Source organism: Rhododendron vialii, chromosome 1a, assembly GCF_030253575.1.
Source record: "Rhododendron vialii isolate Sample 1 chromosome 1a, ASM3025357v1".
Classification (NCBI taxonomy): Eukaryota; Viridiplantae; Streptophyta; class Magnoliopsida; order Ericales; family Ericaceae; genus Rhododendron; species Rhododendron vialii.
The window spans coordinates 18859959-18877405 of NC_080557.1; the positions used below are offsets into that span (position 1 = coordinate 18859959).

The window sequence follows — 17447 nt, forward strand, 5'->3', positions numbered from 1 at the left end:
AGCGAACCAAAACTTTATTGATTCAAATGTAGGAGAACTAGAAATTCAGCAAAGTCAAATTTCGGACTTCCATCCAATGGGATTAGGAAATATACAGACTAAGCACCTCATACATCCAAACGGAAAAAAATGGAAACTAATGTCTCTAAAGCAAGTTCTAATCAGATTGACTGCTTACAATCCAAATGTATCTAAAGCAGAACAGGAATGGGCTGCCATATCTAAACAGAACAGCAACCATAGCAGAAACAAATAGCAGCATATACCACTACACCAACTCACTCAACATTCTAAACAAGTAGCAGCATTGACTACTTAACAGCAACAGAAAACAACTAAACAGTAGCAGTAAACAGCAATGAAACGAAACCAAACAATCTGGACTTGCAAGCACAGTCACTAGTCAAACTCATGAAATAACATAAGATCTGGACAGTGCACACAACAGAACAGCAACATCATATGAAGAAAACACAAATGTGCAGTCGTAGGATACACAAATGTGCTACATACGTAACTGAACCAGTAATAGAACAGCATAGTTAAACACCATCCAAATCATGAACAATCCATAACTCATCAGATAAATTCAGCATACACCACAAGTGCAAAGTTGCAACAACATAGTTGAAAAAAACATAAACATCCTTGTTAAACATCATCCAAATCAACTTGCAGACTCAAACAACATAACACCTAACACTAAGTTCTGCTACGTGCAAATAAACTAGCCAAATGGTTGGACCATACTTGGTAAACCATCACGGGGCAGGTGCAGACCAAATTTTGGCAAGCTCAGTTGTTCGTGCCCTGTTTAACTCTTGGGTGATGAAGTGGTACATTTTAAGATCGTCAGGGCACGACATGAACACTGCTCGGATTTTACTATCTTTGAAAAGGTTAAAGCTTTGTGCCCATAACTCAGCATCCTCGTTGAACTCACGAAGCTCTGACAACTTGTTTGCACATTCTTTCATGGTAGGAATCTCAGCAGCAGCACGCTGGACAGATGGAGAACTAACAATGTCAGTTGAATCACATATTTGTTGCATACATGCTTCAAACCTTGACATGACCGTACCCTTTTTTCCTTTGCCTTTCTTTGTAGCAAAGCCATCAACAGCCACCTATTTTTGCACTTTTCTAGGGTGCACCAACTCTTGAGTTGCATCATCATCCAACAAATCGTCAATGTTGTCCACATCAACCACCGATGGTCGCTCTCGGGTTCTTGGCATAACTCCTGAATTTGGTGCATATAATCCCTCTCTAGTAGCCATGTTGGTTCCAAAAAGAATATGCATTTCTTCTTCCAATGCCAAGGGCTTCAGCTTAAACTTATGGCAATCAGGATGTCGCTACAAAATATATAAAAGACTTGTAGTTTAAAACATGAACTATATTTGTAAGATGTAAATATTCACAAACAAATATAAACCGTAGAAAATTGAAAAGTTATGAAGGACGTCATAGTACCATTAGCTTCAACTCCCACCACTCATCTAATGCTGTTATTGCACCAGTGTCAGAATCCCTACCCAATCCACTTTCACCTAACACCAAGTTCTACCACAGTTGCCACTCTTTTTTCAACACACCCTACTGATTCTTTAGTTTCTTTTTTCAATCCTTACCCATTCGCTCATTAAATTTTGTGACAACGTTGGTCCACCCAACCTTTGTAAGTTGGGTTTCTGATTTGTAGTTAGCACCACCCAACTCTTCCACATATATGAGGATGAAGCACTCCCTCGCATTTTTGTCCCCAATTGCTTTACTACCTACACTTGAGGGGGTTTTGCCCTTGGATGCACCAGTTTGAGTCGAAGACATGTCTCCACTATTACATAAACACATGGCGCAGATAACCATATGTTCCATATCAGTAAATAACAATATGCATTCAAGTATAGAAATCCAGTGCCATAGCATTAGAGTAAAAAGAAAAGAAAACATAATTTCATTAAGTACATTAGAAATCCCCTAATACAACATTCTATAACGTGATCAAAAGCGGGGAAGTTGAATTACAGTGCCATAACTATAATATAATTGTAAAAGTCATTCAAATAGTACAACAAAGAACTGTGTCATTTGAAGATGATGACCACCATTGCGAGGAGGAGGCACGTGATCAACCCCTTCGTCAACAAGTGACAATGGTCCAATTGTTGGCAAAGCATCATAACCTCTCTCTCATTTGCTAGAGTTTCATCACTATTACTTATGGTTACACGGATACGTTCGTTAGACACATGCTCCAATTGTTGGCGAAGCATCATAACCTCTCTCTCATGTGCTACAACATTATCACTGTTAGTGGTGGCACTTGCACGGGTAGGTTCGTTAGACACCCACCTGCCCATGTTTCCAATGCTTGGCCACCCCACAGGTACACACCACTTAAAGAACCCACACCTCTCTCTAACTGGCTTACAACATGAGTAATACAATTCTCCCCTCGTATCTGGGTTTACTTCGACAATCTTAATGTCAACCCTCATCCCACAACGGCATTCCATCGGTATATACATGAGTTTTGGGGTGTTGTTAACCCCTTTCTTGGCCTCATTCTTGCCTCTGTAATAATTACTATTTGATGCCATTATCCTTCAACAAACAACGTGAAAAATATTGTCATTCAACACCAGTAGGTGAACACCAGTTTGGTTTTCACCTCTCTGAAAACAAAGCAGGGAAAAAAAAGGCGTTTGGTCTTCCTAAACTCTGCTCCAATTTTGTATTTGTAAAACCACTTTAACTTCTTGAACCAAGAATCTTTGTAAGCAACTTCAGATATTATTATTCTGTAACCTTCATCTCTTCTCTAATGATTCAGTATTTTAATAGTGAACGATATCTTGTGATATTTACAACTGTCATAGCAAACTCAATGGCTAAGCAATCTATCATGTAAAGCACATGCCCATTTAAAATTCATAGTATTTGCAAGTTCACAAACATCACAACGAAATCCAGAAATATCAACTTTGGAAAAAAAAAACTAGGAAATAACTTTTGCAGATAACCAAATGACGCATGTCCCAAACGTCGATGCCATAACCAAATTTCAGACTTTTTCTTCTTTCCCACAGAACTATCCACTGTCAAGGCCTTACATAACTTGTCTGAACTCTTCGACACCAAGTCCAGGTAATACAGCCTTCCTTGCCTAACACCATAACCAATCATTTGTCTCATTCAAATGTCCTTAAAAACACAAAAATCAAGCCAAAAAATTACGATGCAATGTAAAGCCAAGGTAATTTGAGCCACTGACAATAAATTATAATCCAAGGATGGGACAATTAGAACAGACTCCAAGTTCAAAGTATTTGTAAGAGACACATCACCCTCTCCAATAACTGGAGCCGAGGTACCATTAGCAGTGTAGGGAGGTATTCCCGAATAGGTACATCTAGTTGCCAAACACGTGGTGTATAAGAACACATGAGAAATTGAACATGACTGATCGCCGGTCAGTGCATTGAACAGCGATAAGGGCCAATGACATGAGAGGTCATGGGTATAAACTAACTGTTCGGCAGATAGAGACTTTCCAATTACATTGAACCAAGTTACATGTGAAGTAGCTGATCCAAGCAGACTGTTCGGACATGATACAGCCGAACAGATGAAGTAAGAACCAAGCACGTGATACGAGGAATGACGGGTTAAAAGGCAATGGTCCAAATAATTGATAAAGGACCAGTTACATGTGAAGTGATTGGTCCAGGCAGTCTGTTCGGCGATGAGACAGCCGAACAAAGAAAGAAATTCAATCAGATGTTGAAATAAAGGGAACACTCTGGAAGGGTCCGGAAACAGTGGTATTCCGTTAAGGAATGAGATCCCAAGAATATAGGATCTGAGAAAGATACCCAACGAGTATGGGATGTTCGGCTCTATAAGGAAAAGAATCCGAAGAGGACTCTTTTCTAAATAAACTGATAAAGGAAACGAGAATCCTTGATATCCTGGGTTTCCTATACGAGTTAGGAATCCTAGGAAAAAACGGATGCTTGGCCAGCAAGCATACACAAATCTATAAATAAAAGCTAAACCTAGAGGCAAAAGGTACGCAATACATTGCAATATTCGATATTTTCCTACTGATAATTAGGGTTTCTTTAGTACGAGATACTAACAAAGGCATCGGAGGGCGTTTGCCACGAGAGGCAAAGGTGCATTCACATCTTGTCTGTTTTGCAGATCAGGGGTTCCGACGACGAATTAGGTTTCCGATCAAGTGGCACGAGAAGCTGTTGCAGTCTAGTGCTAGTCGAAGCACTACTTGAATTTGTCTACCTACAATTGGCGCCGTCTGTGGGCAGATTTGGGCAGTTGGTGAAGAAGGGTGATGAGTTTCAGTATCTGCTTGAGAAGCAAAGCCAGTTTGGTCATCTACCCTAGGACGTTTGTCTCTATGAACATCACTAGCCTCTACAGTAGTGTCCACTTCTCGAGGGGAAGATGATGACCGTGCAGATCCCCCCCTATTGCGACGTGATCGTGGGGGAGGGGCGCTAGTTGATGCTACCCTACTGGCAGCACCACGTCGCCGTGTGGAGATAGTGAGTAGAGAGCTGAGGTTTAGGGGCTAACGTGTCATAGTGCTCGAGTGTGGAGGAGATGGAGAATAACCTGAAGAGGAGGATTGGCTGGTAACACGGTTGGGAGCTTGTTGTTCGGATTATGGTTGAGAGGCAGCCTGTCTCAGTAAGGGTCTTCGAAGTCTCACCCGAGGTAATGGAACGCCTTCTGAAATTCATTGGCCTATGGAACAGAGGCTGTTATACCTCTTGAAGTTGGTCTACCGACCAATAGGACTGCACTAGTCGAAAGTGGGGGCAATGATAGGGCCCTTGAAATTGAGCTTGATCTCGCCGAGGAGAGAAGAGAAAGGGCCTTAATCCATTTGGCTTCCTACCAGGAACAGCTGATGAAGAGTTATAATAAGCATGTTCACCCTCGAGAATTTGGTGTTGGAGACTTAGTACTACGGAAAGTGCTCGGCAATACCAAGGTGGCCAACGAAGGCAAGCTTGGGGCCAACTGGGAAGGCCCGTATTGTGTTACTGAGATTGTAGGCATAGGGGCCTATATATTGGTAGATTTGGATGGTAATCCAGTTCCGAGGCCTTGGAATATCCATAATCTACGAAAATTCTTCGTTTAGAAGCATTGAGTTCTATTGCACCACGTATTTGTGTGGGAATTACGAATATAATTCCCTTGTTCTAGTTTTGTTATTTTAGTTGCAAGGGGTACGAATAACGCCCTTTTGAGTTTCACTAATTATGAATACAATCACTTTTTGCAGTATAACTATTGCGTTCTTAGTATTTGTCTTAAGAATACGAATTATGGGCTTGGTTTCCCTCATTCGTATTGGGGAGCAGGGGACAAGCATGCCTCATTTAAGTACGTGAAACTTAAACACAAGTATGAAACACTTGTGAGATGTTTAAACGGCATCTTGATGATTTAGTCTCGCGAGGTTATCTCAAAGAATTTATCCAAAAAGATTCCAAGGATAAAGAAAAGGCGATGGAGTTGGATTACGAGCAGAATCCAAAGGGAGTAATCCATATGATACATGGATTAGTCGAACCTTATACGAGAAATGAGGTGAGATTGCTTCAGAGACAGATTAAACATAACCAACACGTGATGCAGTTGGGAAAGAAGAGAGGGCGTAACGAAGAAGCATGCAACGAGGGCATAGTTTTTACAGATGAAGATCTGGGAGGAGTCCAGGTACCTCACAATGATGCTTTAGTCATAACCCTACGAGTAGGGGAATATGATATGGAAAGAATCCTGGTGGACTCAGGGAGTTGCACCGAAGTACTATACTATGATGCATTCAAAAAGCTGGGTCTAACTCAAAAAGATTTGGTACAATCAGTAACCACTTTGGTTGGATTTGGAGCAGGAGCAGTTTGGCCATTAGGAAAGGTAACCTTACCTGTTCGGGCTGGGACAGTGGTACTACGAACAGACTTCCTGGTGGTGGATGTACCGTCCTCCTATAACATGATTATAGGGAGAACATGGTTACACAAGATGAGGGCAGCCTCTTCTACTTTCCATCAAAAGGTAAAGTTCCCAGGATCCAATGGGATTGAACAAATCAAGGATAACCAAAAGGTAGCTCAACAATGTTTGGTATCCATCATAAAAAGAATCCACAACGCCCACCATGTCAATACAGTGGAAATTCCAGAGCAGCCAACTATCGAGGATGTTGGAAGAAGTCAAAATGAAAAAGTGGTTGAAGGCTTGGAGAAAATTCAGATCAACGAGAATGATCCTGAAAGATATTTCTTAATCGAATAGTCATTACCAGCGGATGAAAAGGCCGAATCAATAGGATTTCTGAAGGAATATGTTGATGTATTTGCATGGGTACCAGAGGAGATGCCCGGGGTGGATGCAGGTGTGATCTGTCACCATTTAAACGTTGATCCTCAGCATAAGCCAATCGTTCAGAAAAAACAGAGGGCAGCCATGCAGCATGTGGATGCAGTTATCGAAGAGGTCGATCGCTTGCTAGAGGCCAAAGCAATACGTGAAGTCTACTATCCAGAATGGTTATCCAACACCGTTGTGGTGAAGAAAAAGAATGGAAAGTGGCGAGTCTGCGTAGACTTCACAGACCTGAACAAAGCCTGTCCAAAGGATAGTTTTCCTTTTCCAAGGATTGACCAGTTGGTTGACGCAACTGCTGGTTACAAGCGAATGAGTTTTCTCGACGCATATCGAGGATATCATCAGATTGCTATGTTTGGACCTGATCAAGAGAAGACCTCATTTATCACACCACGAGGGTTGTACTGCTATAGTGTTATGCCGTTTGGGCTAAAGAATGCTGGTGCAACTTACCAAAGGCTTGCAACCATCATGTTCAAGAAGCTCCTTGGAAAGACTATGGAAGTTTACATAGACGATATGGTGGTAAAAAGTCAAGATAAATGGGGGCATATAGCGGATTTAAAAGAAGCTTTTGAAATCCTGAGAAAATACAAACTGAAACTCAACGCCTCAAAATGTGCGTTTGGAGTTGGTTCAGGAAAGTTCCTGGGCCATTTGGTAACCATGAGAGGGATTGAAGCTAACCCCGACCAGATAAAGGCCCTACAGAATCTTCAGAGTCCTCGGACAACGAAAGACGTCCAACGGTTGACTGGGATGGCAGCAGCTCTTAATCAATTTATTAGCCGGTCAAGTGACAAGTGCAGACCTTTCTTTCAGTTATTGAAAAAAAGGGAGGGATTCAAATGGGGAGCAGATTGTGAACAAGCCTTCCAAGACCTGAAGAAGTATCTGGCCGAGCCCCCACTTTTGTCAACCCCACAGCCAGGTGAGTCTTTAATTTTGTACTTAGCTGTTTCCGAGCATGCAGTAAGTGCAGTCCTGTTGAGGGATTTGGGGATCGAACAAATCCCTATTTACTATGTTAGCAAGACGCTACTGGATGCAGAGACGAGATATCTGCCCTTAGAAAAACTTGTCCTGACACTTAGGACAGCCACAAGGAAACTGCCACACTACTTTCAAAGCCATAGGGTTGTGGTTTACACAGAGTATCCATTAAAATCACTGCTACGAAAAGCAGACTTCTCGGGAAGAATCTCGACGTGGTCCGTCGAGTTAAGTTAGTATGAACTCGATTATCAGCCGCGCACGGCAATCAAAGGCCAAGTGTTGGCTGATTTTGTGGCGGAATTCTCGCCTACAATAGCACCTTTGCCTCCTACGAGAAAGGAGCAGGTAACAGGTCCACCAGCAAAGAAGAACCAGGCCCCAGCCGAACAGGATCCCTTGGAATGGAAGTTGTTTGTTGACGGATCAGCATGTAACACAGGGTCAGGGATTGGGATTGTGTTTTTTCCCCCTGATGGAGTGAAGTTGGAGCTATCTGTTCGGCAAGGGTTTAGTGCGTCAAACAATGTGGCAGAGTACAAGGCACTCCTAGCTGGATTGAGAAGTGCAAAAACCCTAAAAGCAGAACGAGTTAGAGTGTATTGTGATTCACAGCTTGTGGTTAATCAGCTGTTCGGCAAATACGAAACCTGAAGTGAAAAGTTGGCGGCCTTTGTACAGGCAACCAGAGATCTGCTTGATACCTTCGAAAGAGTGTATATTGAGCAGATAAGTTCTGGAAAGAATGCTCACGCGGATTCTTTAGCATGGTTAGCTGCAGCTGTACCAACTGAGTTTAAAAGAAAGATAGCCGTAGAGTATATGACTGAGCCGAGCATTGGAAGAAGCGTGGAGATGGACTTGGACGTGAACCAGGGACCAAGTTGGATGGACCCAATTATGGAGTTTTTACGAGATGAAACACTCCCTTCTGATAAAAAGGAGGCTCATAAAATAAGAACCAAATCTGCTCGATTTTGGTTATCCCCAGAGGGAAAATTATATAGGAAGTCTTTTACAGGACCCTATTTACTTTGTGTGCATCCTGAAATGGTGCAAAAGTTCCTCCACGAGATTCACGAGGGAACATGTGGAAGCCATGCTGAAGGTAGGTCCATAGCCCATCGAGCAATCACCCAAGGTTATTGGTGGTCGTACATGCAAGAAGATGCTAAGGTATACGTAAAAATTTGTGAAAAGTGTCAGAAGTTTTCACCAATGATTCGAACACCAGCCGAGGATCTGGTGCCTTTGACAAGTCCCTGGCCGTTTGCTCAATGGGGAATGGACATCGTGGGTCCACTACACAAAGCAACTGGGAATCGAAAATTCCTGCTAGTAGCAACAGACTATTTCACTAAGTGGATTGAGGCAGAACCATTGGCCAAAATCACCGAACCTATGATAGAAAGGTTCGTGTGGAAGAGCATCATTACTCATTTTGAGGTACCATACTCATTGATTACAGACAATGGATCACAATTTCAGAAGAAATTCAAAGCATTCTGTGCTCAGTATGGAATAAGGAATTATTACTCGACTCTAGCCTACCCTCAAAGTAATGGACAGGCAGAGGCTTCCAATAAAACAATCCTTGACGGGATCAAGAAAAGGCTAGACAAAGCTAAAGGGAAGTGGCCTGACGAGTTGCCATTAGTGTTGTGGGCTCACCGAACAACGCCTAGGAGGTCTACGGGAGAGACCCCCTATTCATTGGCCTATGGAACAGAGGCTGTTATACCTCTTGAAGTTGGTCTACCGACCAATAGGACTGCACTAGTCGAAAGTGGGGGCAATGATAGGGCCCTTGAAATTGAGCTTGATCTCGCCGAGGAGAGAAGAGAAAGGGCCTTAATCCATTTGGCTTCCTACCAGGAACAGCTAATGAAGAGTTATAATAAGCATGTTCACCCTCAAGAATTTGGTGTTGGAGACTTAGTACTACGGAAAGTGCTCGGCAATACCAAGGTGGCCAACGAAGGCAAGCTTGGGGCCAACTGGGAAGGCCCGTATCGTGTTACCAAGATTGTAGGCATAAAGTCCTATAAATTGGTAGATTTGGATGGTAATCCAGTTCCGAGGCCTTGGAATATCCATAATCTACGAAAATTCTTCGTTTAGAAGCATTGAGTTCTGTTGCACCACTTATTTGTGTGGGAATTACGAATATAATTCCCCTGTTCTAGTTTTGTTATTTTAGTTGCAAGGGGTACGAATAACGCCCTCTTGAGTTTCACAGATTATGAATACAATCACTTTTTGCAGTATAACTATTGCGTTCTTAGTATTTGTCTTAAGAATACGAATTATGGGCTTGGTTTCCCTCATTCGTATTGGGGAGCAGGGGACAAGCATGCCTCATTTAAGTACGTGAAACTTAAACACAAGCATGAAACACTTGTGAGATTTTTAAACTTTAACAAGTATGAGAACACTTGTATGCCTTGTTTAAGTACGTGAAACTTAAACGCAAGTATGAAATACTTGTATGATTTTTCTAAATACGTGAAACAATACAAGTATGAAATACTTGTATGGATTTTTAAGTATGTGAAACTTAAATTCATAAGTACGAGATACTTAGAGCATTTGTTTCCAAGTACCTGAAAGCATACAAGCAACGATGATTCACAAGATTTTCTCAGTATTGAAAAGTAAACAAAGAGATCAAACGTATGAAATACTTTGACAAAGTCTGTTTGCATCAGAATATATACAAATAAACAGATCAACCGAGCAAATGATATAGTTTTACCACAAAGGGCCGAATACCTGTGTTACCAAAAACAAACAAGAGAGTACTGATGCCACGCAGGGCTCATATATCACGGTCACGTAGGACCAGCCAAATTGTTTTAAAGGAGTTCTCAAGCAAACTTACCAAAACATTAGTCCAGGTTTTGGACATCTAAGTGTGTTCTGTCTGGTTCCTCCGTTGTGATATCACCATCGGTCGCATTCTCCTCCAAGTCAATGGGCTCAAGGGTTGAAACCCGAGCAGGTGATTGAGAAGGGTGCACATCAGTAGCCGTATCTTCTTCAACATTGGCAAATTCTTCGATCTGCTTTTCAATGTCATCTACTGGATGCTCCGCTGGTTCTTGAATGACCTGGGCACGGGTGCTCGACAAATCATTATCTTCCCAGAGGGGGGAATCTTCTGCAACCCCCATTTTTGTCAAACACACCTCCCAGCAAGCAGCCCAGATCTGATCTTGGATGGTTGGCATCTGCTCCACATAACTGGAAGTGGTAGCATCAAAGCCCTTCTGGTATCCATCTTCATAGGCTGCCTTTTTTGTACTGTCAATTTCGGACAGTGCTTGATTGAGACCCTCCTCGGCAATTTCGAGCTTTCCCTTGGTTCCTGCTGCTTCCAGCTTTGCCTTATCTCTCTCTTTCTCCAGCCTTGTCATTGTTTGAATTAGCCTTGTGTTATCTTTCAAAAGCCTGTTGCGCTCTTATTCGATCTCTTGGAATTTATGGCCCATTACGACCATTTTTTGGATAAACTAAGGAATACCAAAAGAGTTAATGATCAAAAATAATACAAGGATCAAAACTTGATTGAAAGAAAGTTCTAAAATTGAACGAGAGTTATCGTTGTTACCTTTATACCACTGACGAGACTAGTGGCAACAAGACGATCAGGTGCAGACCCGGATTCTTTCTGCATATCGACTGGAAGCAGCAAACCCTGCGCCAAGGCAAGTGCTGTTTCTGATGAACCAGCACTGTCCCCAACATGAACGGGACGGTCCCCCCTAGTAAATGGAGGAGTCCACGTCTGTGGAAGGATTTGGGCAGTTGGTGAAGAAGGGTGATGAGTTTCAGTATCTGCTTGAGAAGCAGAGCTAGTTTGGTCATCTACCCTATGACGTTTGTCTCTATGACCATCACTAGCCTCTACAGTAGTGTCCACTTCTCGAGGGGAAGATGATGACCGTGCAGATCCCCCCTATTGCGACGTGATCGTGGGGGAGGGGCGCCAGTTGATGCTACCCTACTGGCAGCACCACGTCCCCGTGTGGAGACAGTGAGTAGAGAGCTGAGGTTTAGGGGCTGATGTGTCGTAGTGCTCGAGTGTGGAGGAGCTGGAGAATAACCTGAAGAGGAGGATTGGCTGGTAACACGGTTGGGAGCTGGTTGTTCGGATTGTGGTTGAGAGGCAGCCTGTCTCAGTAAGGGTCTTCGAAGTCTCACCCGAGGTAATGGAACGCCTTCTGAAATAGGGATTTCACCCAATTGACCGGCTACTGTCACTCCAGCGTCAGCTCTTCTGCTCCTCGGCTGGGGAGCAGTTGATGTAGAGGCAGCACTAGTGCTGGGGTGGGCAAGCCTCCTGTCAATCACCCCTCTATACAAAGGGTCGTATCCCAGCAGTATGTCAGCGTCACGACCCCGACCTGCTGTTCAGGTACCAGGTATGCCTGTATATTTCAAAAGCTTGTTGATGTCCTCTGTTCGGACGTAGCTCGGCTCTCTTCTAGGGCGCTTGTTAGCATTTTCAGCTGCAAGATCGAAATTCAAAATTGCAATTAGACACATAGAAAAACTACGAGAAGACAGTAAACGAGAATTACAAAGCAAAAATGAGGAGCATACGTGGGTATCCCCATATGTGGGGGCAGTGGAGGCCCACCACCTGACCATCCTCTCCTAGTGGCTCAAAGGCTCCAGTGACGTACAGGAAATCAATTTCATGATCCCGAGCAGAGTTTGGCAGGTTTAGCACGAGACACTTTTCTGCCCTTCTAACTTTGAAATAGTAGGTATTGTATTCAGGGTTTAGTACAATGCTGTACCACCACTGAATATCCCAAATTCCTAGCTGGGTCTCCAGAATCCTATTTAAAGCAACTACTCCCATTATCAGCCTAAAAACATTTGTTAATACTTGCATAGGGGTGAGACGGTACCAGTTTAGGATCTGGCGAAGTAATGGATGAAGGGGAAATCGGACTCCACCTTCGACAATGGCCACGATAGGGATACACATTCTATCCCATGAGCCACCATCCCTATCTGCACCTAAAGGAGCGAGTTCGAGTCCTACATTATCAGGAATCTCATATTCTGTTCTAAATGCCGCCATCGCAGCAGGGGTGTCACAGAGCTTCCTAAACTTACTAGGTTTTGGATCATGTTCATCCGCCATGAGTATACTCAAAGAAAAAGTAAAACTGAAAATGGGCGCGACTGAAACCCTAGAAATGACCCAAAAATCTGAGAATGGGATCTCAGATGGAAACTAATGGAACAAAGGGAGAAACCTTGGTGGGAAACCTAAACGAGAGAAATAGAGATCTTACGAGTTTAAATGAAAAGATTCCTGTGACACGAGCAAGTTGCAGGCGGCGGCTATGGCGGAAGAAAGGGAGTTTTTCGCCTGGAGAAGACAAGACAAAGCTCTGAGGTTTTGAATAAAAACCCAAAGAAAACCCCTTTTAGGGATTTAAGTGAAAGAGACGGAGACGAAACATCTCGTCTCACGTCGTTACAAGTTAAAGTAAACGGAAAGCAGAAACCGTTCTGACGCCGTTTCATAGAACGTCAGTTCGAAATTAATGATAGGCATACGAAACGTGCCACGTGGAGTTTATACCTCGAAATGGTATAAAGGCGCCAAAATAGCATCAATAAGTATTAAAAACTATGACTGATCGGTAACAGAGGAAGTTCAGGTCTAAATGTTTATCTCTAAAAGCTTCACCCATTACCCCCGAACAATGGAAAATAGGTAAAGCTGGGGAGCAATTGTAGGGAGGTATTCCCGAACAGGTACATCTAGTTGCCGAACACGTGGTGTATAAGAACACATGAGAAATTGAACATGACTGATCGTCGGTCAGTGCATTGAACAGCGATAAGGGCCAATGACATGAGAGGTCATGGATATAAACTGACTGTTTAGCAGATAGAGACTTTCCAATTACATTGAACCAAGTTACATGTGAAGTAGCTGATCCAAGCAGACTGTTCGGACATGATACAGCCGAACAGATGAAGTGAGAACCAAGCACGTGATACGAGGAATGACGGGTTAAAAGGAAATGGTCCAAATAATTGATAAAGGACCAGTTACATGTGAAGTGATTGGTCCAGGCAGTCTGTTCGGCGATGAGACAGCCGAACAAAGAAAGAAATCCAATCAGATGTTGGAATAAAGGGAACACTCTGGAAGGGTCCGGAAACAGTGGTATTCCGTTAAGGAATGAGATCCCAAGAATATAGGATCTGAGAAAGATACCCAACGAGTATGGGATGTTCGGCTCTATAAGGAAAGGAATCCGAAAAGGACTCTTTTCTAAATAAACTGATAAAGGAAACGAGAATCCTTGATATCCTGGGTTTCCTATACGAGTTAGGAATCCTAGGGAAAAACGGATGCTTGGCCAACAAGCGTACACAAATCTATAAATAAGAGCTAAACCTAGAGGCAAAAGATACACAATACATTGCAATATTCGATATTTTCCTATTGATAATTAGGGTTTCTTTAGTACGAGATACTAACAAAGGCATCGGAGGGCCTTTGCCACGATAGGCAAAGGTGCATTCACATCTTGTCTATTTTGCAGATCAAGGGCTCTGACGACGAATTAGGTTTTCGATCAAGTGGCACGAGAAGCTGTTGCAGTCTAGTGCTAGTCGAAGCATTACTTGAATTTGTCTACCTACAAGCAGTGGACACAAATTTTTGGGAAGAGGGTTTTGAGAATGGGACTTGTCTAGAATCAAATGTCATATGGTCAGTGGCTCTTGAATCAATTATCCATGTATTATTCAAAATAGGTGCAGAAATATTTAAAACCTTACCACCACTGTTACCTGTCGTTGCTACTAAAGCAGAGGCGTGTTCAGCAACTTCATCATCTCCATTTGCCTTACCCTCAACAAGTGCAGTAGTAGAGTTCCTACTAGAACTCCTCTTCCTTGAATCACGGTTGTGATCTCACCATTTTGGATATCCTACTAGTTCATAGCAACGACTTTTGGTGTGGCCTGCTTGGTCACAATGAGTACATTTGTAGGATGGCTTGCCAGTACTATGGGATCGATCATGTGGACGAGATTGATCTTGAGATTGCTCCTGTGGTTGTTCCTGTCGAGTTTGCTGAGGGCAGGATCGATCCTGTGGTTTTGAACTTGGGCGATTGTGAGCCAACATGACAAAGGTCTCCAAGTTTTCTGATTCCCCATTTAAGGTGGCACGACGTACTACCTCACATCGAACCAATGCATAGCATTCTTCCAAATTAGGGACAGGTTCCTTGCGAAGAACCTCTCCACGAATCTATTCAAATTCACCATCCAATCCAACGAGGAATATGTGTACCCTTTGCCGTTGGATAGATTTTTCATATGTTCCAATATCATTAGCGTGCTCCATGACCACTTTATCACGATGGTCCAATTCGCGAAAAATTTCGCACAACTCTCCATAATATACAGAGAGGGATTTTCCACCTTGTTTGGTCGTAAAGGCCTTTTGATTCAAGGAAAATACGTATAGTTCATCGCTTCTATCATAGAAAGCCTTTGACAGGGTACTCCAAATTTCATGGGCAGTAGGTAGGCGTAAATAACGCTTCATGCTTTCTGGGGCCATTGATATCAACAACCACCTCTTTACTTTTTGATTTTCAGCGTACCACTTTTCATACCCAGCTTCAGATTCTACCGGTGGCTTGGTTCTGCCATGAATATAGGAGAGTTTCTCCCTTTCGGCAATATGCATCTCCATCAGTTGGGACCAAATATCATAGTTCAATTCGGTAAGAATGATTCCGGCGTTAAAAGGCCCTTTAGATTGAACAAAAACAGGGATTGTTTTTTATCCAAATGATTCAACATATTTTTCACTCATGATGATCGCTAAGAACAGAGATAATGGTGGGAAAAAAAAATCTTGCGGCTCTGGTACCATGTAATTCATAAGAGAATCATATCTATTTCATCCATTAACAATGTAAATATATACAACCCTAATAGCCTACTTATGGTAAACCTAATTACAACCTAATTACAGGAAAGCTAAATAAGGTAAGTAAGACTAGCTAGGATTCTAATTATATAATTATCGTAACAGTGTATGCACACACGATAATTGAATAATGATGGTATAATAAGTAGGTGAAGGATAATATTGGCATAGAAAATAGTGTCACATAGATCAAAAAAGAGGGGAACTCCCTTCACATATTAGTATAAATGTACTAGATTTATATTAGAAAACTCACAGGGTGTATTCAAGCAAGTTTTCTCTTTCTTTTCGTATCGCTTTTGTTATCCAAAAATGGATCCTTTGGTGTTTAAGTTTGAATGCTACGAATTGCAGAGTACAATTTGGGAAGCGAATTGTCAACTAGGGGAGATGTCTATAGTTATGGGATCTTGTTGGAGATGATAACATCGAAGAGACTTACTAACAAAATGTTTGAGGCAGACCTTAAACTTCATAACTTTGCAAGGATTGTCTTGCCTCAACGTGTGGTGGAAATTGTAGACCCTATGCTTTTAACCGAGGAGACAGATGACAGCAAAATGATGGAAAATCTAATCTCCCTCATCAAGATAGCACTGGCATGCTCTACAAAGTTCCCATAAGACCGAATGAACATAAATACTGCACTCTATGATCTTCATTTGGTCAAGAACAATATTTTGAAGGTAAGCAGTTGAAGATCTTACTCAATATTTTGTAAATTTGTTCTTTTATGATTCTGAACCTTCTTCTTTTCTTTGATATTGATAGCTAGACATTGTTGACAACTCATTTAAGGGTGTCCGAGCCAACATACGAACTGTGAGGACCCGACCTGCATTTGGATTGATTAAATTAGTAATTGAGTTGTTTTAATTAGTTACAGAGGTTAAGCATTATTATTTTTTAAATAGTTTGTGTAACTTAAATCTATTTTGACTACATTATTTTAGGATTTTGGGATTGTGTATGCATGGCTAGTAATGGTGATTTTTATATGTCTATATTGATATGTCTGCAACAATCATCAAAACCAAGAAAAACTAAAGAGTACTAATGGGTAAAAATGCTTCCTGATCAAGACCTAGTCTTGGTCATGGCCGGCTCTGGGCAGAATCTTAGAAAGCCACTGCTTTAGGGGGACCCGGGGGGCCCTACTGCCCCAATAGGACAGTAGGGGCAGCTGCGCCCCAATGCTATTCTGTTTCACGCACAAAGTTGATGTGCTAGCACCACCCCTTTAAGCCTTGTTTGGCCAACAATTTGCATCACCTAACTCCAATTTTATTCATGCCGGAAGAAGAAGACACGCAACTAGATATGTTCGACCAAACTTTTGACTTTTTGCTGCTTCTTTTTTTTGTTGTTGTCTTTTTGTAGTGTTCTTAGAATTTCACTAAGAAGGCGTTTCTACTAATGAATAAGTTGTTGAGAAAGAATTTGTAGCAATCAAATTGTTAGGTGTTTCCGGTAGTGAATAAGTTGTTGAGAAAAGTCAAGTTGTTTCTGGTAATTGATAAATTATAGATGGGCTTGTGAGTAGAATTGTAGCAAAAAAAAATTTGTTGACAACTTTTTTGTTAGTGTGAACGAGATGGTAAAATACTGAAATTTGTTGATTAGTGTGAACGAGATGGGAAAAAATGCCTAAGTTTTTTCCCTTTTTTGCTAGTGGAAACTGTAGGTGGACAAATTCAAGTAGTGCTCTGAATAGCACTAGAATGCAACGGCTTCACGTGCCTCTCGAACGGAACCCTAGTTTGTCAATGAAACCCTTGTCCTGCAAAACAGATAAGGAGTGAGTGCACCTTTGCCTCTCGTGGCAAAGGCCCTCCGATGCCTTTGTTAGTATTTCGTACTAATGGAACCCTAATATCAGTAGGTAAATATCGAATAATGTAATGTATTGCGTACCTTTTACCTCTAGGTTTACCTCTTATTTATAGATTTATGGATGCTTGCTGCCCAAGTATCCATATTGCCCTAGGTTTCCTATCTCGTATAGGAAAACTAGGATCTCTTGGATTCTCGT

At 42.1% G+C, this 17447-nt stretch overlaps 1 protein-coding gene across 2 annotated transcripts; it reads right to left on the reverse strand.

Annotated features, from left to right (window-relative positions):
• Nucleotides 1–3023: 3023 nt before the first annotated feature.
• On the reverse strand, nucleotides 3024–15328 carry LOC131332547 (uncharacterized). 2 transcript variants are annotated; one of them, XM_058366854.1, is made up of 2 exons: nucleotides 14260–15328; nucleotides 3024–3172 (listed from the first exon to the last, which is right to left on the reverse strand). In XM_058366854.1, the coding sequence occupies exon 1, from the start codon at nucleotides 15173–15175 to the stop codon at nucleotides 14726–14728; it is 450 nt and encodes a 149-aa protein (XP_058222837.1). In that variant the 5' UTR covers nucleotides 15176–15328; the 3' UTR covers nucleotides 3024–3172; nucleotides 14260–14725. The 2 variants fall into 2 exon arrangements, with proteins under 2 accessions (XP_058222837.1, XP_058222841.1); XM_058366858.1 differs by having other exon boundaries at nucleotides 3024–3210.
• Nucleotides 15329–17447: the final 2119 nt, after the last annotated feature.